This window comes from Aptenodytes forsteri, unplaced genomic scaffold, assembly GCF_000699145.1.
Source record: "Aptenodytes forsteri isolate BGI_AS27 unplaced genomic scaffold, ASM69914v1 Scaffold523, whole genome shotgun sequence".
Classification (NCBI taxonomy): domain Eukaryota; kingdom Metazoa; phylum Chordata; class Aves; order Sphenisciformes; family Spheniscidae; genus Aptenodytes; species Aptenodytes forsteri.
In genome coordinates, this window is record NW_008794159.1 from 1,195,316 (window position 1) to 1,218,698 (window position 23,383).

Here is a 23,383-nt window from a genome sequence, read left to right on the forward strand (position 1 = left end):
CTTGACAGCTGTCTCAGCCGGCTCCATTTGCTGTTATTTATTAGATAGTTGTTACTAGCCAATACAGGTATCATTTATTGTTGCATTTTACATCTATGCTTGCAAAGTTCAACAGCCTATTTATACTAAAGGTACCTATTTATATGAGAACAGGGAACTTTGGTCTGATATAAAGACAGAGACTCATCTGTCAACGAGAGAGAGCAAGAACAGAAGTGACAGGGTGGAAACCCAAACCGCGATTTCTAGAGATGAGAGCTTTACAGATGTGCTCCCAGTAGTTAAACTGGCTAAAAAAGACGTACAGAACATTTTGCTGTGTTGAATTCCACTGCCTTTGCTCTGCTTTCTTCCTACTGCTGATAATAAATAATACTTTCTTTGGAAAAGCTGAAGCTGGTCACCTCTCCTGAAGGAATGCTTGCAAGCAGAAGAATCAGCAGCATCTGCAAAGTGACCACAGCTGCAAAACTGTGGGTGCCCTCCGAGAGCAGAGGTCACAAAAAACGAAGGGGAAAGGCCTATTGCCTCAAAGGCATTGCTAATTCTGGATTGGAGCATGGGCGTCTTTATTGCCGTTACCTAGTAATTCAAAAGAAATTTCAGAGAGCTGTTAAAGTCTTGACAGTTATTTAGAGGAAACAAGAAACAGGGATGTCCATTGCATCTGCACAGGGTCACAAACTCCTGATTTTTAGCGTGCTAGCTCCTAACAGAGCAAAACCACATACAGAAAACTCAGGGACAGGAAGCAAAGGGGAGGGCCAGATGCCATCGAAACTGCAGAGCTAATTTACAAAGGCAAAATGAAATTGCCCTTGCTGACATTTGCTTTAATCATTGCAGCATTGTAATTTAATGCAATTAATCAATTTAATATATATTCGGTGCCTAAAAGAGAGATCATGTGCAAAGGCACTACTGATGTAACAGCCAAGAAACATTGCTAGCCTTAATTTCTCACTATAGTTACAAGACATATAATAGTATCCTACAGACGTATTAGCTGAATATTAGTTTAAGTGTATACACTTTTAGTTTGGTGTCATTTTTTAAACATAGCTTTCACATTCAATAATTAGTAGGTACACAAACAGCAGCACTATAAATGATCATGACATAACTAAAATGATGATCTAAACCTTCAAAATGTAAAGACAAAGGTCATAATTTACATACCAATTAGTACTAAATTAACATATGCATATACTACACATGCATGCACAATTTACACAGTTATATAATAAAAATATTTGATCTGCAAATTCTTTTTTTTCCCCTAAATCTTAATTATGCATCTCACTAACGTGGTTGCTCTTCTGTATTTCTGGGGAATGGTCCCTCTAAACATAAAGCACTATGAGATTAACACAAATGTTTACAACATGATATTATTTTGGCAACACTTAATTTCATATACTTCTGCCCATAAAACACTTAAAAATACTTACACAGCATCAAAAATGGGAGCAGCTTCTTTCTGCCAGTTAAGTGCTTTGTCCTTCACAGTCATGTTTGTGAACTTGTACTGTATATTCTGCAAGGAAATAAAATAGAAGTGGTATCAACACTTCAGGCTAAAGTGATTCAGACTCCTCAGCTATGACCCAATACAGTCCGAACGTAAAAACCGATTGAGCGGTTTCCTTCCCCACCTTCTTAGAAAGCCAAATAATATATATACTGAAGCAGGGACCAAAAGAGCAAGATGCACTGTTTTTTATTAAAACTGACTAACCAGAACAGTTTAGAGATTATATGTACGCAGGCCTGAATGATCTGCACTTGTTACACACAAATGCCCGTTCTCCTTATTGCTCGTAACATGTAAAAGGAGATATATTCAGCATGTAAAGTGGCAAGGGCTTCATCTCTCACTGCCTCGCTACCTCAGTCATATTTGTAATTTAGCTCTGAAAGTCCCCTGGGTTAACGTTCCCATGAACTGCTATCTGATTATTTTTTCTCAACACATTTTCTCCGCCTCCATTCTGCTTTTGCAAAATACATACTCAAACTCTAAGTGTACAGCTATCGCTTTTTCTTATATACCTTTAGTTGTTCATCAATATAAGGGATTTTTAGGATCTCTGCTGCTGTTGGTCTCAATGAAGGATTCTTATTTAACATGCTGAAACATTAAAAAACAAAAGTCATAATTAAGCAATTTTCCAAATTAACTTAAAAACCTGCTAAACAAGAAAATAACATACCTGCACAGCACAGCATTCAGTTTGCTTGGATATCTATCAGGAAGAGAAGGTGTATCACCTTCTACAATTTTTAACACAACAGACAAAAAATTGTGTCCAGCAAACGCATGGTTCATACAGCACATCTCATATAAAATGCATCCCAGAGACCTTGAAGAATAAAATAATAGGAATAGTATAAACAATATTTTTGAAAGTAGCATGCATAGTGACATTACAGTAAGTAAAATCACAATTGTATGCCCTTTTCTCCTGGGAATATAATATTTCATTCTCATGTTACCCTTTTCATCTGAAATATTTTTATTCAGATCACAAATTAGTAACTTTATAAACAGGTGAAATCATCATTCTATTTCCATAAATGCAGGTACAAACTTAAATTCCATACATAAATACACATATTCATATATATAAATATATATGTAAAAATAAAGTAAAACCCTATTATATGAACTACTTTAAGTGGTTACTCATTAAATTAAGAATGAATTTTTTCAATTAGCGACTGACTGAGAAAATAGTTTAGTAGTGTTGGGACATAGGTTTGTTTAAATTGGTTTTGCAAAATAATTTCTGACAACAAACTGAGGCTACAATTCAAGTTCAAATTCAATAATGCCAGTTTCAAATAACAGGAGCGTCTTCTGGTGTGATTTCACTCATTTGGCCACATACTCAAAATGGATTATGAAATTGGTTTGTACTCAAAGAAATATCAAACTTTAGACGAGAGTATCATATTGCAACATCTAAAACTAAATTTCCTCGAAATTTTATTTGGAGAAGAAAAGAAGAACATGTAGGTCTGGAGACCTAGCTAAGAACCAGTGTCACTTTTAAACCACTAAAAAACAGGAGGAACTATTACAAACAATTTTAAATGGGCCTCTGGTTTACTATCACCTTATCTACCAGGCTCTTATTCACCAGTCCTAATGGAGATCATAAAAGATCACCAAGTTGAACATTTTAACATAAACACTCTCATAATAATTTATATCATGACTATTCGTAACAGTTTGCATTTCAACTGGGTTCTGTCTGACAAATGTTTTTTAAAAAATAGGGGAGTTGAGCTTTCCAGGCTTTGAAGGATACCCAGCGTTACCTCCAGTTTGCAGTCAGGAGAACTGAGGCACTGACGAGTGACTTGATCAAGATCATAGAAAATGCTGCTGAGAGCCAGCTACAGGACCAGACTTATCTAAGTAACCAACTTAAATATCAGCGCAACTTTACTCTTAATGCAGTATTTGATTGTGGTATTTATAATTTACAGAAGCAGTATGAAAATAAAGCATAGTGATAATAAGTAGAAGTATGTATAGGTGAATGGCTTTATTTGAAAAGGGTATAAACATTATCTTTGAAAACAAATTTCAAACTTGTTCTGAACTTTTGAAAGTTTCAATTATTCATTTTGGTTAAAGAAGACTAATCGATTCAGTCTGACTGGCAATAAAAGAACAAGAGCAAATAATTTTAAAGCTGAAACCCAGGCTCTACATACAATGCCAATAAGGAAGAGGAAAGAGAATAGGGGGACTCTCTCACTGGTACTTTTCAAAGCAGTATGTGAAAACAAGTAGCAGAACATTTTTGCTAACAACTGCATAAAGACCAACTACTGAGGTACATAAATAATTGCCTAGTTTTTTAAAGATTTAACTGTCAACCAGCTTTCAAACTTCCAAAATCAATAAACCGTAACACACAGATGATGATCTATGTTTATGATGTATGTTCAAACTCTGAAACAAGATAATTACTACATGAGAAAATACTGAAAAACAAAAAGAACAACAAAAAAACCCTGCACACATGGCATCTGAAAGCATCAAACAAAAATGGAAACCAGCCAGAGGAAAGAAAAAAGGAAGGAAAATCCCAACCTGCCAGACTGTACTATAACTGTTTTTTGCAGAATCAATCTGTTTTGGAGGCTGCTTCATTCTGGCAGTTAGAAATTGCTTAATGAGCCATTAGGAGCACAGGATTTGCCACATCAGGGAAGCCCGTTTATTCTTCTAGTTTAGTACTCTGACTACACCTGAGGCTTTGGAGGAAGATGAAAAGAACACCCAGGGCATTCTGCTACAGCCGGGGCCGTGAACAGGCTACCCAGGGAAAACCCCATCTGTCCCATGAAAGAAAAAAATGAAGGAAAAAAACAAAAGAAAAATGAAGGAAAAAGAATAAAGTTTTTACTGCAGGATACAATTCTTTGAAATGAAATAAATACCTCCTAAACTGAGAAATGCTGCCCTAGGTCCCAGAGCAAGACTATTTCTTCCAGGGACAGCTGCTGAGCTGCGATTGCCCAAGGGAGTTACCGCCAAGCTTTTGCCTCAAGACTGCATTTCTCAGTTGTGTTTCTACAGTCCTGGTCTAAGCATCTTGTAAGGAGCATATTCAGCGAGAGAAAATTGCTTCCTGATTCCCGCAAGCAATCTGCACATGACCCAAACATATAATTTAGTTACTTTTATAATCTTAGCTTGTATAACTGCCAGTGTTTTAAAATTCTGCAGTGGTCATTAAGCTATCCAGCCAGAGCAGTTGGTTTGACGGCTCCCTATGTTTGTGAATAGGCTTGACAAAGGTCCTAAACAGCACTTCGTTTCAGCAAAACTGATGTATGACCATTTCACATCGAACCCACTTATGCTCAATTACATCATAAAATGGAGCATCTGGACAGGCTTCAGTGTATTCTCTAGAATATCGACTGACAGACCTCTAACTTCCCCTTCTCAGGAGAAACCTCCCTGAGGTTTTTGGTGATACTTGTTTACATAAGCATTGCTGTCCTTTTAACATCTTCTGATCTTTTGTATGTTATAGTCCTTCAAAGGCTGTAAGATCCAAGTTAGCTTTTAAATTAAACTCCAAAAGCCAGATAATCTAAATGCATATCCCTTTGTGGCTTATATCTCTCAGTCTGATTGTGCCAGAAGGTCTTAAGAATTTGCTGACTCCAGAGTCTATGAGGAATACGTACATGCACACATGTACCATCACAACTCTCTCAGCCACTGCTTGTCAGGTCTTCACTGCTTTTATTGCTATTTTTGGTAACTATTCTACATAAAATTTGGCAGTAAAAAAAAAAAAAAAATCCATTTTTTTTTTGTTAATATTAAAAAACACGACAAAATGGGATTGTGCCAGAAGGTCTTAAGAATTTGCTGACTCCAGAGTCTATGAGGAATACGTACATGCACACATGTACCATCACAACTCTCTCAGCCACTGCTTGTCAGGTCTTCACTGCTTTTATTGCTATTTTTGGTAACTATTCTACATAAAATTTGGCAGTAAAAAAAAAAAAAATCCATTTTTGGATTGTTAATATTAAAGAACACGACAAATTGGGAGAAAAGCAAAAAGCACAGAGCACAATTAAAATGAAAATCCCAAGATCCATGGTGTAGGGTGTAGGATTTACCCAAATCGTACAGACAAAACATCTATCAAAATCTGACAGTACTTGATGGAAGACATAGAGTACAATGGATTTAAATGTGACCGTGACATTGCTTTGTCTCTGGAAGACAAAAAGGAAGTTATTTATACCTCTCTCGTAAAGAATTTGCTAAGTCTCTAAGTGGAAAAAAGCATTTGTTTTTCAACTAAATTATTTCTGTTGTCATTTCTGCCTCTGAGATAATTTATAACATATACTATGCACAAATCCTGAACACGACAAATTGGGAGAAAAGCACAGACAAGCAAGCACAATTAAAATGAAAATCCCAAGATCCATGGTGTAGGAAGCCCAATTTACCCAAATCGTACAGACAAAACATCTATCAAAATCTGACAGTACTTGATGGAAGACATAGAGTACAATGGATTTAAATGTGACCGTGACATTGCTTTGTCTCTGGAAAACAAAAAGGAAGTTATTTATAGCTCTCTCGTAAAGAATTTGCTAAGTCTCTAAGTGGAAAAAAGCATTTGTTTTTCAACTAAATTATTTCTGTTGTCATTTCTGCCTCTGAGATAATTTATAACATATACTATGCACAAATCCTTTGAAAAGTACCTGGATGGAGTTTGCCTTATATGCTTATAGCTTTGAAAAGAAGAGAGAAATGTTACTGCTGATAACTGATTGCATACACTTTATCTCATCTGCTCAGAAACAAAATACGATATAGTTACAATAGCCACTGCATGGACAGACACTCAATATTTACACTCGAGGACCTGTACTGATCCTTGGCAGACTCCCAGCCAGTACAGATTTCAGAGTCTCATCTGAGAAACCCCAAGCTCTCACAGTTAGAAAACCTGCAAAAATCTGCAGGTGCAATACAGGATAACTGCTAGTGGCAGCCAAATTTTGGTAATGTTATTCAGGAGCTGAACAGGGAGATAGTTTCAGCTGGGATGGGAAAGAGTGATGCTCAGTTGCCAGTATGAAAAAATCAGGACCTAAACTCGTTGGGAGCCCTTGTGCCAAGGGAATCCCAGTTTTCTGGAACAAAAGAGATCTCTGGGGAAGATACAACAGCACCCTTTAGCTTTAGGACCATGTGCAGGAGTTATCATTGACCTATTTGGTGAGTCTGGGCTTTCTAGGTTTCATGAAGTTAATGGAAAGTACAAAGGTATCCCTGTTGTTCAGAAAACCTCAGATAAAAAGTTAGTGCTCACCTAATGCATTACTGAGTAGTCACAACTGCCCTGAATGCACTAAGTACCTCCTTTTAGTTTACTCTTCCCTGGAAAGAAATGTTTTCATTTTGTTCAAATGGTTCTGGGAGTTAGAGGATGCCAATTCTTCTCAGCCTAATGTCAGGAAGCCCAAGTCTGTTTGGGCTGGAGTGATGATTTTTAGTCACTGCATGGACTGAAATAAAAGCTGATTAAAATTGTTACTTTGTTGGTAGACTTTCATGTAACCCCCTGGATCTCTGATTGCTTTCTTAATAACATTGCTAATGGGTGTCCATCTGCATTTGTTGGTGTTGGGAGACCTGTTCTGCCATGATTCTTCAGCAGTCTTAGCTGGATGACATTGACACAATCTGGGTAGATTCTGACCCACTATTTCCTACCAACAATACTTAAAAAAACCCCTCCCAAATAACAAAATAAAAACCACGCATGCCTTGTAAAACAAAAGAACTAGTAATCTAAATTAGCCTAAGGCCAAAGGATCTAATACATACACCTAACGTGTGGTTGTATCACAGGGGATGAGTCCTACTTGTTGTGTCCTGTAAGTACAGAGATGGTCAGGCATTTTCCAGGGAAAGAGTGTTTTATTGGAACATGAACTTAGGTTAAACAAGAAGTCTGGAGGCTTTGTCAGCCACAGAGGTTTGATGAAACTTTTGCCTGGAAGGGTTTGAAAATAACCCAGCTGCTCCTCCTGGACATCAGAGGTTCAGACCAAGGTCTCTGCTCTGTCTGATTCAGAGCAGAAACCGGGGACCATCTTAGCCACCAGGCTATTGGCTATTTCACACGGCTCCCTCTGCGTTCTGTTTTCTATAAATTATAAAATACTCACTGCCCCAGAGAAGCAGATTGCAACCATGTCCCACCACATGACTTCACCTTTTCTGACCCTAAGAAATGCCTTAAAATGACACATACAGTCTTCAGTTTGCTTGACACAGGAATGCAGTGCCATAGCGCTGGTGGCATGGGAACGCCGGCCCATCCCCAACACCAGTGCCGGTCCCACCACGCGGTGCGTAAGGCCAGGAAGGGTCACCAGGACCCCGGCACTGCAGTGCCTCTGGGTCACGCTGCTCTCACGCAAAAGTGAGGCCCAACTGCCAATTGCACGCACACACATCACTTGCTAATCCTCCACCCGTCCTGGCCTCTTGAACCAGTCACTGTCTCAGCTCGGCTGCCAGCACTGCACTGACTCGTTAGGGGGGAAGCACCGACGGGCAGAGGGGTTGGTGAGCTCCTGAACTGAGACCAGCTCCCCAAGAAAGCTCCTCACCTGGAAAGGAGGAAACCCCAGACTGTGTCATCTGCAAAGGCTTTCACTTACTGCCTGGCCAGTCCAGGCTCAGGGATGGTAAGGACAACATGGATGGCAATTTTAATTTGCCTCCTGTGAATTAAGATTTGGCATAAAACATGGAATAGCAAAGAACTCCAACCCTGAAATTTTAACTGAGGACAAACATAAACGCCACAACTTCTCTGAGCCTAACTGCAGAACTTCTTCTGTATGTAAAAACTGTAAAACGTGTGGCTTTTTCCCGTTTATTGACCTTGGGTTATAAAGGACAATACTTCTTGTACCAGTTGCTGCACTGTGAATGTTCAAGCCAGTGTTGAAGAGCCAGTTGCACAACATTTCAGTGAACCTGAAAAGCACAATGTCTCTTTAGAGCACATCATTAAGGCAGTGTAAATTCAGGTCTTTCCAATGAACAATGATTAACTAGACTGAACACTGAGAGGACCATGATAACGTAGCGAGACAGCAATAACTGCCTTTTGTAGAAGACATTTTACATTTTCTTACATTTAATATGGGAACACTTGTAATTCTGAGTTTTTGTGCGCAATATTTTGAGTTCTGCTAGAGATCAGAAGGACAAGTCTGAAGAGAGAATGTCACTTCAGGTACTCATAAAAGGCTTGGGCATCTTCTTGATGAGCAACTGAACTTCCTGCAAAGCAGCACAAGGATTTCACCTCACCTGGAGCCTCCAGGGTGGGTTCCCCCAGGTGCTCAGGTATCTCTCATGTTTCAGCCCCCGTTAAATGGGGCAAATGCAAAAAACAAAATCAAATAGAATCATTATTAAAATATTAAATGAAGAGAAGAAATGACCAATGTATCAATCAAATGTATGAGTCATAGTAGTTGGCAAGTCCTGATCAAAAGAGAGTTTCTTGGCTCAGAAAGAGAAGTTCTTTGTGGGCTGGGGGTCTAGTGAGTCAGGGCACACCTCCTCCTTAGCGTCCCTACAGTGAGGGCCAAGAAGCTCCTATTGAAGGCAGTTCCACCCTCAGAGTGCTCTGGGTACTGCTTTGGAAAGATTACAAAATGCATAAGGTATAGCAGAAAGCTAATAGCTAGTGACTTGTTGCCGGGGGGCAGGGACATTTCTGCTATTTTTTAAATTTTGAAAGGGTGATCAACACATCATCTATAAATATACTGGACAAAATTCTGCTTTCATTTACTCTGTACAACTTCAATGACTTATATGGATTGACACTTGTAACAACGAACAGAACTTAAATATGTATTTTACATTCCATTTCAACTGCAACAAAAGAAATTATTATTTACAGTAATAGAGCACAAAAGGCAGATTTTCCTGTTTACTTGTTTTGACACCTTTTGAAATCTCCTCTCAATATATTTTTATTGACTACATGTATTAACTGATATTTGTTTTGATACAGATGAACGAGAATCTGACATCAAATCCATTTCAGTTCAGCTACACAGACCATGAGATGAGATTCCTGGCACATCTGTTGGCTGGATTGAACATGTTAACCGTAAAAAGTGGTTGCAACCATAAAAAGTGGTTGCTACGAGTTGAAAGTACAGATGACTGTTCTCAACTTTTAGAATTATATCTTGCAGTCACAAATATATTTTGAAAAGGCAGAATTGAGCAGAAGCTAAAGTAAATTATCAAGTAAAAAAACTACATTCCAGTTGTCAAATATTTTAGGAAGGAAATTTCCTGATCTGAAATATTCATAAAAAAAGGAACCTTCAGATTAGCATACCTACAGAAACAAACACCTTTTAACAGAAGAAACAAAGCACATTTTATAAAAAAATACTGTAACAGAATTTAAAAAACACAATAGTTTTAACCATCATCTTAAAACACGAGATGTTTTAGGACACACATATAAACAAGGCAGATATTTTCCTCATTCCAAAAATCATTCTTCATCTTAGCTTGTAGGAATACCTGGACATGTACTGGTTTCTTAAAGTCCTTCAACAGATCTCAGGTTCTCAAGTTGATTCTTTAATCATCACCTCAGAAGTCTTGATCTCAAGAATTTGTGTCAAGTGTAGAACTCACACTTTTCTTTCTACCTTTGAGCCTTTTATAAAACAGAGTGCCTTTTTACTTCTGTCATAACACTCCAGTTATCATTTTCAGCTCCCCTTCCAAGTACCTTCTTCCTTTTTGCATTTGCCAATGCTTTTCAATTCAGTTCCTACGAAGATCCTTCTGCTTCCCTCTCAGCCAGGAATCACTCTTTCCTCATCCACTTGGAAGTTTCACAGAAAGTTGCTTCTTTCCATTCATCTTTCTCAATATGAGAAAGAAAAAGATTTTCCCACTTCCTAGCAAAACTTGAACTTTGTCTACAATCATCCTGTGTCATGGCAGAGACTGGACCTGAATCTTACTCTACTTTAAAGTCCCAGATAACCCAGAATAATATTAAACTACCTGCTTCTTAAGACAAAGAGCAAACCTTCCAATTGCAACATATGACACAAATGTCCTGGAATAATTTTAGTGGAGAAGTGTGAGCACTCTACTGAGGGAGCCATTTTTTAAAAAAAAAGTAGTTCCTAAATAAAGTCAAATGCTGACCAAGAAAATAAATGCCTAGCCCAACTGAAATAGCATGCTGACTACTCACCAAATGTCAGATTTTGTGTTATATCCCTGGTGCTTCAGTGCCTCTGGACTCATGTAGTATGGTGTCCCAGTAAATGTAGTTGCCAGATCACATGAACCCATCAAAAGACGAGAAACTCCAAAGTCCCCTAAAAGTAACAGCAGAAACAATAATCTATTCATATAAATTCCATAAATCTGTATTTATTCATACAAACTCTTTGCATTTATTGTTAGACACGATACAACGACTGTACATCAAAAAAACCTGCCAGAATTTTAAAATATGGAAAAAACAATTTTCTGTAATTCTTCAAAATAAAAACACTAGAAAATCATAGAACTGTAGAACAATGTAGGTTTGAAGATGCCTTACAAGGTCATCTGATTCAAACCCCTGGCTCAAAGCAAGGCCAACTTCAAAGTTACATGAGGCTGCTCAGGTCCAGGTCCAGTCAAGCTTGGAGCACCCTCAAGGCTAGAGATTTCATTGCTTCTCCGGGCCCCTATTCCTGTGTCTGACTGTCAAATAAATGCTTGATCACAACTCAAAATGCTATATCAGACATGACTTTATTTAAATCTCCTTATTAACAAAATGTCTGCTGGACTGTTCTATCATACTAAAATACATCTTTTAAAAGTATGGAAATCTCACCAATTTTAAGAAGATTATTTTTCAAAAATATATTCTTGGCTTTCAAATCTCTGTGAAGTATTCGCCTGGAATATAAAAGGAAATTCAACCTCATCCAACTTGAAGCATTGACAGTCACGTATCAAGTATCTCAAATATTTATCTTCATTCCTCGTTAGGAATGCTACAGGAAAGCTACACTGCTACAGTCTAACCCTGTAAGTGACAATGCACAAATGATGGCATTAAGGAGCTTCATATAAACACAGAGGTGCATTGACAGACACCCACATGCAGGATGAGAGCCTAAGTAGCCAGGATAACAAAAATGCACCCAGGGATCCCAGCTTGAGAGCACAGATACAGGCTTAACATGAGCTGCAGAGGAAGGGAGAAAGGCAAGACTTCCTGTCTGGCTCTTCTTAAAAGCATTACATCTTGTTTTCTGCCAGAAGAATCAGATGTCTCACAATAGAATAAGGGATGAGAAAAACAGCAATAAGAGATTCTCAAAGCTCAGGGAAGTCTCCTTCAGAGAAAATGTATTACTTGAAAGACAAATATGTATATAGACTAGGCTAGTACTTCAAAATTTTGCAGTAACGGTGTGGAAGATAAAAGAACTTTACAAAGACAGAGATCAAAAGGAAAAAAAAAAAAGAACAACTAGCTTTTACAGACTTATTTTTCCATCAAAGACTGAAGCAACACCATAAGCTACACACCATCTGGGGACAAACAGCATCTTCTCAATTTCTTGAAATCTTAATCTGTGACAGTAATTCTCCATCCCCTTAGGAAAATAATATATCTCTACAGTATACAAAACATGTTCTCAATTAATTCTTGTTAATAACTCTTCCAAAAGAGTTCCCTACAACCTCAACTAAACTAGAACTCATCCACTTTTAAATTAGTTATAACTTGATAACACACAGTATTAGTTATCAGCTCTGCTCAGGAGGAGGTTAGAATAGCATTTGGTACGTACTGGCTACAGAAACTGTATTTGCTAATACAAACACAGTAGTTGTTCAGCCATTTAGAACAGATAAAGAAAGGAACAGAGGTTCTAAGATTCTTGAGATGTGGGCAGGAAAAACAAATATAGTAATAGATTTTAATTGTTCTTGAGCAATCCTCAAGTATTATCTCAAATTTTATTAAATTATTAAAGTCTTATGCATTGAGATACTGAAATTATTTCCAAAATAGTTTCCATATTAAGACTAGAAAATAAGTATTCTACAGCACAATTTAAATAAGCAATTTAGTCCACAGCTCATTTGAAAATAATTTTTGCAAGAAGAGAAAAAAATAATTAATTCAGTATACTCAGTTCACAAATGGGAAAAAATGTGACTAATAACTACTAGAAGATGTTTTAATATGCACATAGACTGATCATGAAAAGGAAACATTTCTATTTTTATAGGATATTAAAAAAAGAGTTATTAATGCTTCTTATGGCAATCTTTCCAGTTTTTGTCCTGAAAGTAATGCTTGTAGAGAAAGGTTTGCACATTGGGAAAAATGAAAGTTTTATTCAGTATACCTCCACTGATGTTTATAAATAATTTGTTCTCTATTTGGCAACTTTCTTGAACAATACACGCACACTCATCATACATTACATCAGTAAGGAAATTAAGCTAAGGTGATACTTGTTATTATTTCATAAGCCTATATATACACAGTTTTATATAAATCTTGCTCTGTTAATGTAGATTCATAGTCTCTCCTTCCCATTCATCACACAGAGTCTTTGCTTCACTGAGTCTGATTCAGTGAGTCTTGACTTCAGTGAGTTAGATTTTTCTTGCATATTATTGTTGAGTGTTGGTGGGTTTCAACCTTTTTTTTTATTATTACTTTATAGAAATATAACCACGGACTCTTTGAACCTAAAAGTTTCCTGCATAGCTGTGATTTGAATAGCAGGTATCCTGATGTATAAAAACTATACAGAAAGCTTTCAGTAGCATATTATTTGAAAAGGTGATAAAAAGAAGATGTTTGGGTCACATTAGTTTGAATTAGAATGTAATGCATATATAAACTTGCAACATATTGATGAAAATGTTATGCAAATTATTTGCATTACCAATAATTATAAGATGCTTTTATATATTAATATGACTATAAATTCTTGGAATTCTTTGGAACATCATGATGATGTCTCTTGATGCAAGCCACCTTATTCTGCCAGGATATGTCAGAAGATAAACAAGCTACAAGCTGAAACCTTAACTGAAACAACTAATTTAATTCTAGTAAGGAATAACTATTGAGCCTGCACTGTAAATCTAGTTTAAGGAAGAGCGTGACTTTTTGTTGTAGCAAGAGACAGACCTATAAAGGTAACATGAATTAACTGGACTCCAGAAAAACTTAATCTAACTTGACAGTCAGCAAAGTGGTTATTGATATTTTGGGTAGAAATTAACACTTAAGGACAGTTTCAAATTTGGGCAATAAATATACCTATGTTCTATAAAGTACCCGCTTGCTGTCATAAAAAGGCAGCACGGAGCACTGAGCAGTGGGCAGCCTCCTTGAATAAAGCTTCCTCTGCAACATACCAGCAAGTGAAGCTGATTGAAGCTGAAGTAGTTTACTGCTGTGAAATATTCAGCAATTAATTTCTCTTTCCTCTATCTGAAGAACTATTTAGAGAAGTAAGAGGTTCTGGGTAAGTCTGAATCCTGTACTAGGGAAGACAACGTGAAATCTAGATAAAGTACTTGGGCAAAGCCTGCTATCCTGTAGATTGAAAGCAACAGATTTGTTTGCATTAAGTGGTAACCTTATAAAAATCTCTGTGTTGGCATATTGTTCATAAAGATTAGCGAAGTGATGGATAATGTAATGGCCAGCTTTATTCAAATTGAGGTTAAATGAATCAATGGCCTTATTGCCTGATTGCTGTGGGATCAATTTGGTGCACTGATGTGCGACGGGCTACAAGTATGCCAGAGAGACTCGATAATGGTTTCATGCTAACTGTCTCCACCTAGATAAGACCGCTGAACTATGTTGCCGCTCCTTTACTTCTCCCTCTGGTTATATCAATGACAGATGAGGATTGAATCTATTTAATTCTAGATAATTTAGCTTTCAAGTTTAAAATTAAAAAAACCTTCCAATTATGCAAAACAGCCAGTAGATACCATAATGACCATAAGATATTCATGCCCCCTTTGGGATTTATGAAGCCTAAGTAAAAGACAGGAATGTCTAGTCTGTATAATCTTTATTATCACAGGAAAAGAAAAACAATCTGAGGCAGCGGAAAAGTCCTGTTTTAAAATAAGTTTCCAGCATAAGAGTTTTCAAGAAGTGCAGAAGTTCAACGAAAGCTATGCAAGAAGGACAACCAAGTGAATAGTCTATGTCTAAAACCAGAAATAATAACTTTTGCTGCTCTGGAATAAAAACTCCCATCCACAGCAGCTGGATTTTCTAAGGAATGGCACGAGGAAGTCCAACCCACAGGTAATGAATAATTCGAGCTTCTAATTCTAGGGAAAAGTTTTCTTTGCATTAGAACATATTTCAAACATATATTACAGCTTTTTTCTATATCAGTAGAGAAGAAATCATGTATGACTCCTCTGTACATAAGCAGAGGGCTGTTATTATGTTTCAGTAATTCAAATTAATTTCTGTAAGTAGTTTTAAATTCTTTTAAGCCTAACCTTTTCCATTTAAGCTGTTGTTTGGCTCTAAACTAGTAAGATAAAGATTAAATTTTCTAATGTGCATACAGTCAAATAACACATAATACAATACAGGAAATGCAAATAAAAATAGAACTGTCAAGTCATTTGTATGTGTCTGGAGAGGTGCTATTAAATAGCTATGATTCAAAGAGAGAAAATGAAATGCTGTTTGGAAAACCAAATTGCTGCTTTCACTGGAGAATTAAACTACTTTTCAGCAAACCCAGTAATTTAATATACCATATTACCAAAGAAAGTTTATTTATAAGGTTATTTTTTTTTAAGATTTATTTGAGAACAAGTAGAAGATGAGAAAAATCGTATGGGAAAAAATCGTATGGACGTATGGGAAAACAAGAGATAAGAGAGGCATGAGGAAATACAGAAAATGAAAGACAAAAAGAATAACATACAATAGAACAGAATAGTTCAACTGGAAGGGACCTACAAGGATCATCTAGTCCAGCTGCAATGTTGTTATTATTCTGCATTAGTCTGCACAATGCATCCTCTAAACACATAATTAAAGAAAGGACTTCACCAGAAGTGGACTTTCCAGATTACCAAAACTTTTAATCATTAATTGTTAAATTGGAGTTTGAGAAGGGAAAAAAGAAAAACCCACACTGCTAGTTTAGTTAAATGGTCAGGATTTTTATTTCCATTTCCCTCTCTCCTTTCGGCCTGAGGTGAGTGCTGAAGAGCACAGCATCCCAAGAGAGCTCTCTTCGTTGTGCTCCCATCACTGTCGTCTGTGGGGGCGGCACTTCATGTACAAGCCCCAGATAAATTGGCATTTAGGAACCAAAATGCGCTTGCATCCTCGACAGCAATTCACTCTGCCCTTTTCCCTCTACAGTCTGACACCGTAGGTGCAAAAACTCATTAGGCATCTATCAGTTTAGGTCAAACGTATCCCACATACTTAACTTCAGTTCAACTCAGAAATGCTTGTTCTTGGTGACAGGTGACTATACCTACTGCTCTGTTGCAACTCAAGTTCAGGCAACCAGATTTGGCCCAAGCCCTGCTGTGAAAGATATTTGAAACAGCTACATCAATTTGGTGTTTTCACCTTCAACCCAGTGCATAAAAATCTTGTTTTCCGAGTACTCACCCAGGACAGAAGACTATGGATTCTAGTTTACATTCAGCTTGAAAAAAACCCTGAATTCTCATCTGCAGATTCTGAGTGTAACCTACTCTTCAAACATAAACATCTTCTCCCCCCCCAGCTGTATTAATAATTTAGACCATTATTTTAGGCAGATGAGCTCATCTCCACAAAACATGCAAGTGATTACAGACAAACATCCTTAGCCTCTGCTAAGACAGTCCTTGCAGCAATGACATTCTTATTTCTAAAAGTTCAATAGGAATAATAGTCCAAATATTTCAGCTTGGCCGGATGAAAAATCTTGGACTTTTGGGCTACAATGCTCTTTAGCAAGGATTCTCTGTCTTGTTCATTAACGTGACCTTTCAGAGCTGCCAACAGGCAAAAACAACAGGGAGGAGACAGAGGAAAGGAGAAGATGCTGAAAGCCAGGTTGACTTCAACTGGCTCACTGTTTCTGAAAAGCTGCTAGGAAAGGAGCCTGGTATTCCCATTCGCTCGGCCGTTCCTCCAGCTCTCAATGCGGGTGGCAGCGTGCTGGGCCTTCTGGCTCAGCACAGCACTCGGCCTCCCTCATACCATGCTAAATAGTCCCACCTACCTCAAAGGTGACAGCACTGGATGACGCGGGAAGGGGACCAGGCAGGGCTCATGCACATGTCCAGTACGCTGGCAACGAGGGAACTGTTTAAATCGCTGAAGTCAGCCTGCCTAAATCACACTGCAGGCAAGAACTACATCCATGGAGATGACCAGGTAGGCATTCACCTGTATCTACCCCTGCTCAAACAAAGTGTGATCTCCACACATCACTGTCTGGATGACCTGCAGTAATTTTTTAGGCTAATCTTTGATGTGCTGTTAAAAGTAATGTCTGTTTTCAAAGAATGTATGTATGTAATTTCACTGATTTTAGTGGGAGTACATCAAGCACATATATTGGATTCTTCACATTAAATATCTGCAAGAGATCCTTGTTGACTCCCCTTGAAAAAGCTGACTTTGTTTTAACCTTTTAATCCATTTTCTTCTAACAATACTGAACTATTTCTGTTGTGCTAAGTTTTTCACTTGGCTCTTAAAAAATGTGTGTCTAATGCTGAAAGACATCTACCGCTGTGCTGCTAAAAGATATAATACACAATGTTCTTGCAGGATAGATAATTAATTACACTTTAGGTATACAACATACACTACAGCAGTTTGGTGAACATGACTTTATACGAATACAAGACAGTCCATATGGTTTCGTTTCTGTTTGAATATCTGCAACTAGTCAGTAAGTCTACTCACTCCCCTCCCAAGCTAAATGCTTTCATATTAAGTGACTGTACCTTTCATGCATATAGTTGACTCCGAGTAACAACTGTATAAACCAGTCTATTATTTGTCTTTGAGTGAATATCTTCCCAGACTCTTTGTGCTCTTGAATTTTAAAGTCTAGATCTCCACCCTGAAAAATATCACAACATATTTGTACATTTAAAGTAAGTTTTTAAAATGTCTTCTCCTTCGTCAAAGTACAGGACTCCACTTTCTTAGACCTTCAGACTCCTACCACATAGTCTGTAAAATTAACGCTTGCATGTGAGTTCTGAACTCTCCCAGCACCAAAAGCATACACAGCTGAGGATCAAAATGAGATCAAGCAGTCTGGCTGCATAGGGAAAGTAGGTCAGTTTTCTCTGAGTGTTACACAACATCATCAAAGTTTTCAACTATTCTCACTTCATGTCACCCAACTTTAGACATATATGTCTGAGCTGGTCACCTCAAACTCCCTTTATAGTTAACACAAAAGAACAGGCACCTGTATAGTGCAATTATCTCTGCCATCTAGCTGTGTACCTTAGGAAGGGATGGATCACGTAGAAATGCTTTTTCTCTGCAAAGGTTTATGATGAGGGTCTACATTGACTGGCTAATATGTAGACACCTAAATCAAGTAAAAGGAATCTGCCCCAATGGGCCCAAATAGGTTTACAAATTTGGGAAAAGCATTTCCACTTAAGTCAAACATTGCACAGTCAAGAGACACTCTCATTTATTATGTTGAAATAACCATGTCAGCATCAAAGAAAACATGCTGTTCTCTTAAGAATTAAAATACAGTCTCTTTAATTATGATACTTTGTCCCTCTTCCAAACTCACTTTTGCCAGAAACAAAGCAGAATTAAAGCTTCAAAAGCTGTAGCATGTGTTATTGTAAATACTTCATTAAAACTACAACTGATCTTGAAGTAACACTAGAAATGGAGCAATATGACACACAGTAGGCAGTGAAAATAAACCAGAAAATATATACAGAAAAAGACTCCTTGAAAACTTTAAGTCAGACATTTGGAAAAATCAGTTGAACAACAGCATGATGAAAGAGGTTTTTGAGGACACTTATATGAAAACTGTTCATTTTGCTAAAACATAGACAGATGGTTGTCAGCTGGTTGTTTATCCAGTTTATAAAATAAATGGATTTTGTCTACAAGAATACACATTAGTGGCAAGCACTGTGTTGAGGTAACTAATCCCAGAGCAAAGGGACTGTAAGTCTCATTGTACTCTAGTGACTAAGTACCTTACATCAGGACAGCTTATTCTCCATAAATCATTACTTTTACATTATACATTCTGCATAAAATTGGAAGTTTTATGTGCCATATACAAGAAAATAGTTTAACCTGTACAACTGTACCTGTACCACCATTTCCCATCATCAACCCTTCCCTTCTCCGCACTGTTGACTCTCAACATTTTATGATCTCGTCAGCATTTCTTGTTTTTCTGTTCCCAACACCACAGTGCTTCGTACTGCTGCTACAAAACAAGCAGGTTCTGTCCTTGAAGATCCATACATTTCTGTCCTGTACTTTGACATGAATTTACAGTCATTTCTGTGGTCCCTGAGGTTCTAAGTTACAACATTCAAGAGTGAGTGTGTTAAAAAAAAGAAAATATTTTTGTCATATATGAAAAATGTGTTCCCTGACAATGATGTCCTGCAATTTTTTAATTGAAATGTCTGAATCACCTCATTCACTAGGGAAGGGAATATGGCTTCAGTTCTCCATCTGCCTCCCTGCTGCAGCCCAGAGAGAAGCTCTTCTGGGAACTTGGAGCTCTCAGCAGCTGCTTCCCCTTTGCAACTCCCAATGTTCAACAGCTTCCCCCTGGCTGCTTGCAGCAGAGCAGAGGAAGGAAAGAAAAAGTGTTGCTGGGTACCTCTGCTGCATGGCAACAAGATGGGCTGTGTCTGAGCCTACTCACACACCTCGAAAATAATGACTCACCTATTCCAGGCAGCTGCCCCAGACCATCCAGAGCCAGCTGTAGCAATAGCCCAAGACTCAGGGGCTGTTCAGACATGTGTCAGCTGGCTACTGGCCACAAGGGACTATGTGCTATCCAGGTGAGGACAGATGAAGTGCAGCAGGCTCCAGTCACCGTTTCTCCCTGTCCCAGTGTGTCCTCTACCACAATCACACATTGCCATGAAAAATGCAAAGAAAAGAAGTGTAGGACCTACAGAGTTAGGCTGGTGGGTACTCTCTTAAGTTGGGGGACATTTCCTTCAAAAGGTCTAAGGAGAACAAAAGCAGTTGAATAAAGTACTACATGCGCCCTCAAGTAACTGTATGGATTTTTACCTTCAAGCAGAGAAGACTGGTCTCAATGTCCTACAATTAATTTAACCTTGATTTTGTGTCTAAAAAAGGAAAACAAAAACGCATCATAAAAGATTTGCTGAAATACTGCTGCCATGAAACTCTGAAGAATTTTGTTAACCCAGTTTTGCATTTTGGAAGGTCAGCATAATGAAGTTCATAAGGAATTTAACAAATTAAATACATAGGGAGTTTCCAAGCTGCAGTTTCTATTTAAATGTCAAGACTCTCAAATACACCAGTAACTTATTTAAAACAGCTTAGCATCTAGAGCTGATAATGGGAACAGGCACTGATTGCTTTAGTTATTCCTTTTGCTCAGATTTCCTTAGCATATGTATACTCACATCACAGCTGAGACCGCAGTGAGGAGACAGAAATAATCGTCTGGGGGAAAGTACAAGTAGTTCTGGTTTATGATGTGTTAAAATGATGCAACTTTTAAAGTAACTACTTTGTAAAAACTGTATTTTATTGAAATCCAATTTATGTTACAAAATGAAATCCAAGGTTCATGAAGGCATTTTTGTTTGAAATCTGACTTATCTGATAATGTTTATAATGCCTGTAAGATTTTGATTCGGGAAAACTGCCAAAGCAGCTCAAAAAGATCAAAACAGACACATATACTTCTTTTCTATAATTTTGAGTGAATTCAGTTATAATAAAAGATGTCGAGTTGAGCAACGGAGACCAATGTTCTCTTTTGTTCACAGGACGGGTATAGCACGGGGCAGCTGCATTGGAGGCTCACTCTATGCTACTCATGCAAGAATGAACAAAGCACTGTGGCTAATGAATAAGTCACAGTACTTTGCAGAAAACAGAATAAGGCTCAGAGGGTAGTTCTGTTTCCATGCCAACTTAATGTTTATTCTTTATTTTGAGTCTGCCCAAGAGTACCAGTTACTGCCAATCTGGTAATTATTCTATGCATGAGAAACTGAATGTACTAGATTTCCAAACAAGGATCAGGTAGCAATATGTTCTTCTCATTCTCAGTTTATGCACAATTTAAACAGGCATCTTTTAGGTAAAAAGATCCAAATCCCACCACATACAAAGGCAGGTTATAAACAAGCAAATACGGAAGTATACCTTCTGGAAATACTCCCACTAAAATAGAAAAGAAACTTTATAGCACTATGAGAAACCTTGCTTAGTACTTTCCTTGTCTGAACATTCAATTAAATACATCATAATTACTTAAATGAAATGATACTACATAGTACAGCCTTTTCTGAAAGAGTCAGAAGCACATCCTAGTGGACCCACTGTCATTCTGGCCTGATCTAGCAGACTCAAAAGTGAAAAGATTCAGCTGCATAGCCAACGCAGCCATTTCCTCCTCCTTCATTTGCCTTGCTCTAATACATTCTCATGTGTTTGAGTACATGGCTCCTGGATCCTAGGGTAACTGCACCAAAACGTTTTCATGCAGGGTAGGTTACATTGCCTGAATAAAAATATTTCCAAGGGGTGCTGCAGCAGCTTGTGATTACTATGGTGATTGCTATCATGCTCTTTTTTATTCACCTATAACTTTATTCCAGATGGGGAAAGAAAAAAAAAAAAAAAGGAAAAAGCAGTGGACCAAAGCCACTAGTCCAGCTCTGTAATGCTGCTGAAGGCGCTCCTTTATTCCTATAGGCTTAACTGATCTGGTGTTGAGCCACTTTCTACCACTGGTAGAGAGAAAATGAATCTTAGTGCATGGGAATATCTGAGCAGTTAGAATAACCCTTCAGTTCTGAGCTCTGGATTTCCACAGAGAGTTGGCAGTACCAAATTTTCAACAAGCCCCAGCTGTCAGACATTCAGGGAATGACGCAAAGAGCTTCTGCATGGGTGTTAATATGTGAACAAATATTCAGATTGCATAACAGAATTGAACACTTCAGATTTAATTTTTAAAAATCCCAGCAACAAATAGGCATTTAACTGTCATCAAAGAAAGCTTCTAAGGAAGCAATGACTGGCAGGAATAGTACTTCTTTAATTATTCACACCAAAGCTGAATGATTGAAGAAATGTGATTCGTTAATACAAGTCTGACTGGTGGACGGGTAACCCAGTAGTCCAAGGTCATTATCTTCCAAAGCATTTCAAATGTCTAGCAGAGCACAACTGAAAAGTCTGCTTCACAGTTTCATAAAAAGATCACTGTATGTATAACAGGTTATATGTTTTAAAACAGCACATCTATATTTAATACAAAGTAGGCACTTGTTTTATATAAACTTTTAAAAAGCTGGCTTAAATATGTATAAATTCTTATTTTAAAGCCTTAAGACAGATTTCATCAATATGTTTTTATACCAAATGCTGGAGTAAAAAAGCCTGGTAGCTATACTGTAGTATATCCTGCTTTAATATTTTTTGCATCCTCTAAACTCTGGTCTTTGACTCACACTATTCTCCACTTCATAAAGGCAATGCTGCTACCAAACTCATCATCCATATGACCGGGCTTGAGCTTCTTTTAATCACCTCCAAATCACAAGTGAGTTTTCCCTTCCTCATTTACACCAGATGTCATACCGTGCCCCTGTACTCCCAGTTTCATCCTCTCTTACCTATCAGTAGTACATATGTGGTAAAACCTTTCTGAGTTCATCAACAGATCTGGTAGTGTGTCTGCGTTTAAGTCTTTCTTGTAATACTGATTATAGTGAATGAAATGAACTTGTGTTTAAAATTTCCTCTTCTCTGGTTTGTTTGTCTATGAGCTATGAGTCTCATGGGAGCAGGTAACATTGTTTATTTGAAATATGCCTAACAAGTAGCAGGTGATACCACAAGTAAGAAATACGAGTAAAATTCAAACTAAAACATTAAAAACTGGGCTAGGTTTCTTTTAAGACCCTCTTTTAATGCACACATTCTGTCAAACTTCTTCAAAGTAATCTACAAATCTCACCTCGCAGTATTCAGTGATAATGCAGAAACTATCTCGCTCCACAAAGCTTGCATAAAATTTGACAATGGCTGGATGGTCTAATTTGGAGAGTAGCTGTGCTTCCAGATTTGCTTCAACTGTTTCATTAGGCTTTAGGTCTCCAACAGAGATTTCCTTTAGAACCTTTCTAGAAGAAAACAAGAAATCTTTATATTAATAAAAATAGAAAAATCACATAATGCTCAAAAACCCATCATAATTTCTTTAAATGCAAAATAATAACATTAACCAAGTATTTGGCAACATGAAATGATGAGGCAAATATGGGTAAACAAAGAGAATGCATTAAAACGCAAATAAATATGCTACTCACCATAGCGATTAAGCAACATTTTAAAATACTATTTTGAAGTATTTTTCCCACTAACTCTCTACTGCACTGTTTTCTTCGTGACATGTATTCAGTACTATGAATTAACGTATATTTATGAATTGCTGTGGTTTAACCCGGCAGGCAGCTAAACACCACTCAGGC

At 37.5% G+C, this 23,383-nt stretch overlaps 1 protein-coding gene across 1 annotated transcript in view; it reads right to left on the minus strand.

Moving 5' to 3' along the window:
* NEK11 (NIMA related kinase 11) overlaps positions 1-23,383 on the minus strand; it is a 103,897-nt gene that overhangs the window by 55,234 nt on the left and 25,280 nt on the right. Inside the window, exons 2-8 of the mRNA XM_009280467.1 lie at positions 22,870-23,035; positions 17,621-17,739; positions 11,469-11,533; positions 10,833-10,959; positions 2,214-2,363; positions 2,053-2,131; positions 1,452-1,537 (exon numbers count right to left, since the gene is read on the minus strand). Of these exons, the coding sequence (XP_009278742.1) occupies positions 1,452-1,537; positions 2,053-2,131; positions 2,214-2,363; positions 10,833-10,959; positions 11,469-11,533; positions 17,621-17,739; positions 22,870-23,035 (792 nt within the window). The remainder of the gene's footprint in view (positions 1-1,451; positions 1,538-2,052; positions 2,132-2,213; positions 2,364-10,832; positions 10,960-11,468; positions 11,534-17,620; positions 17,740-22,869; positions 23,036-23,383) is intronic.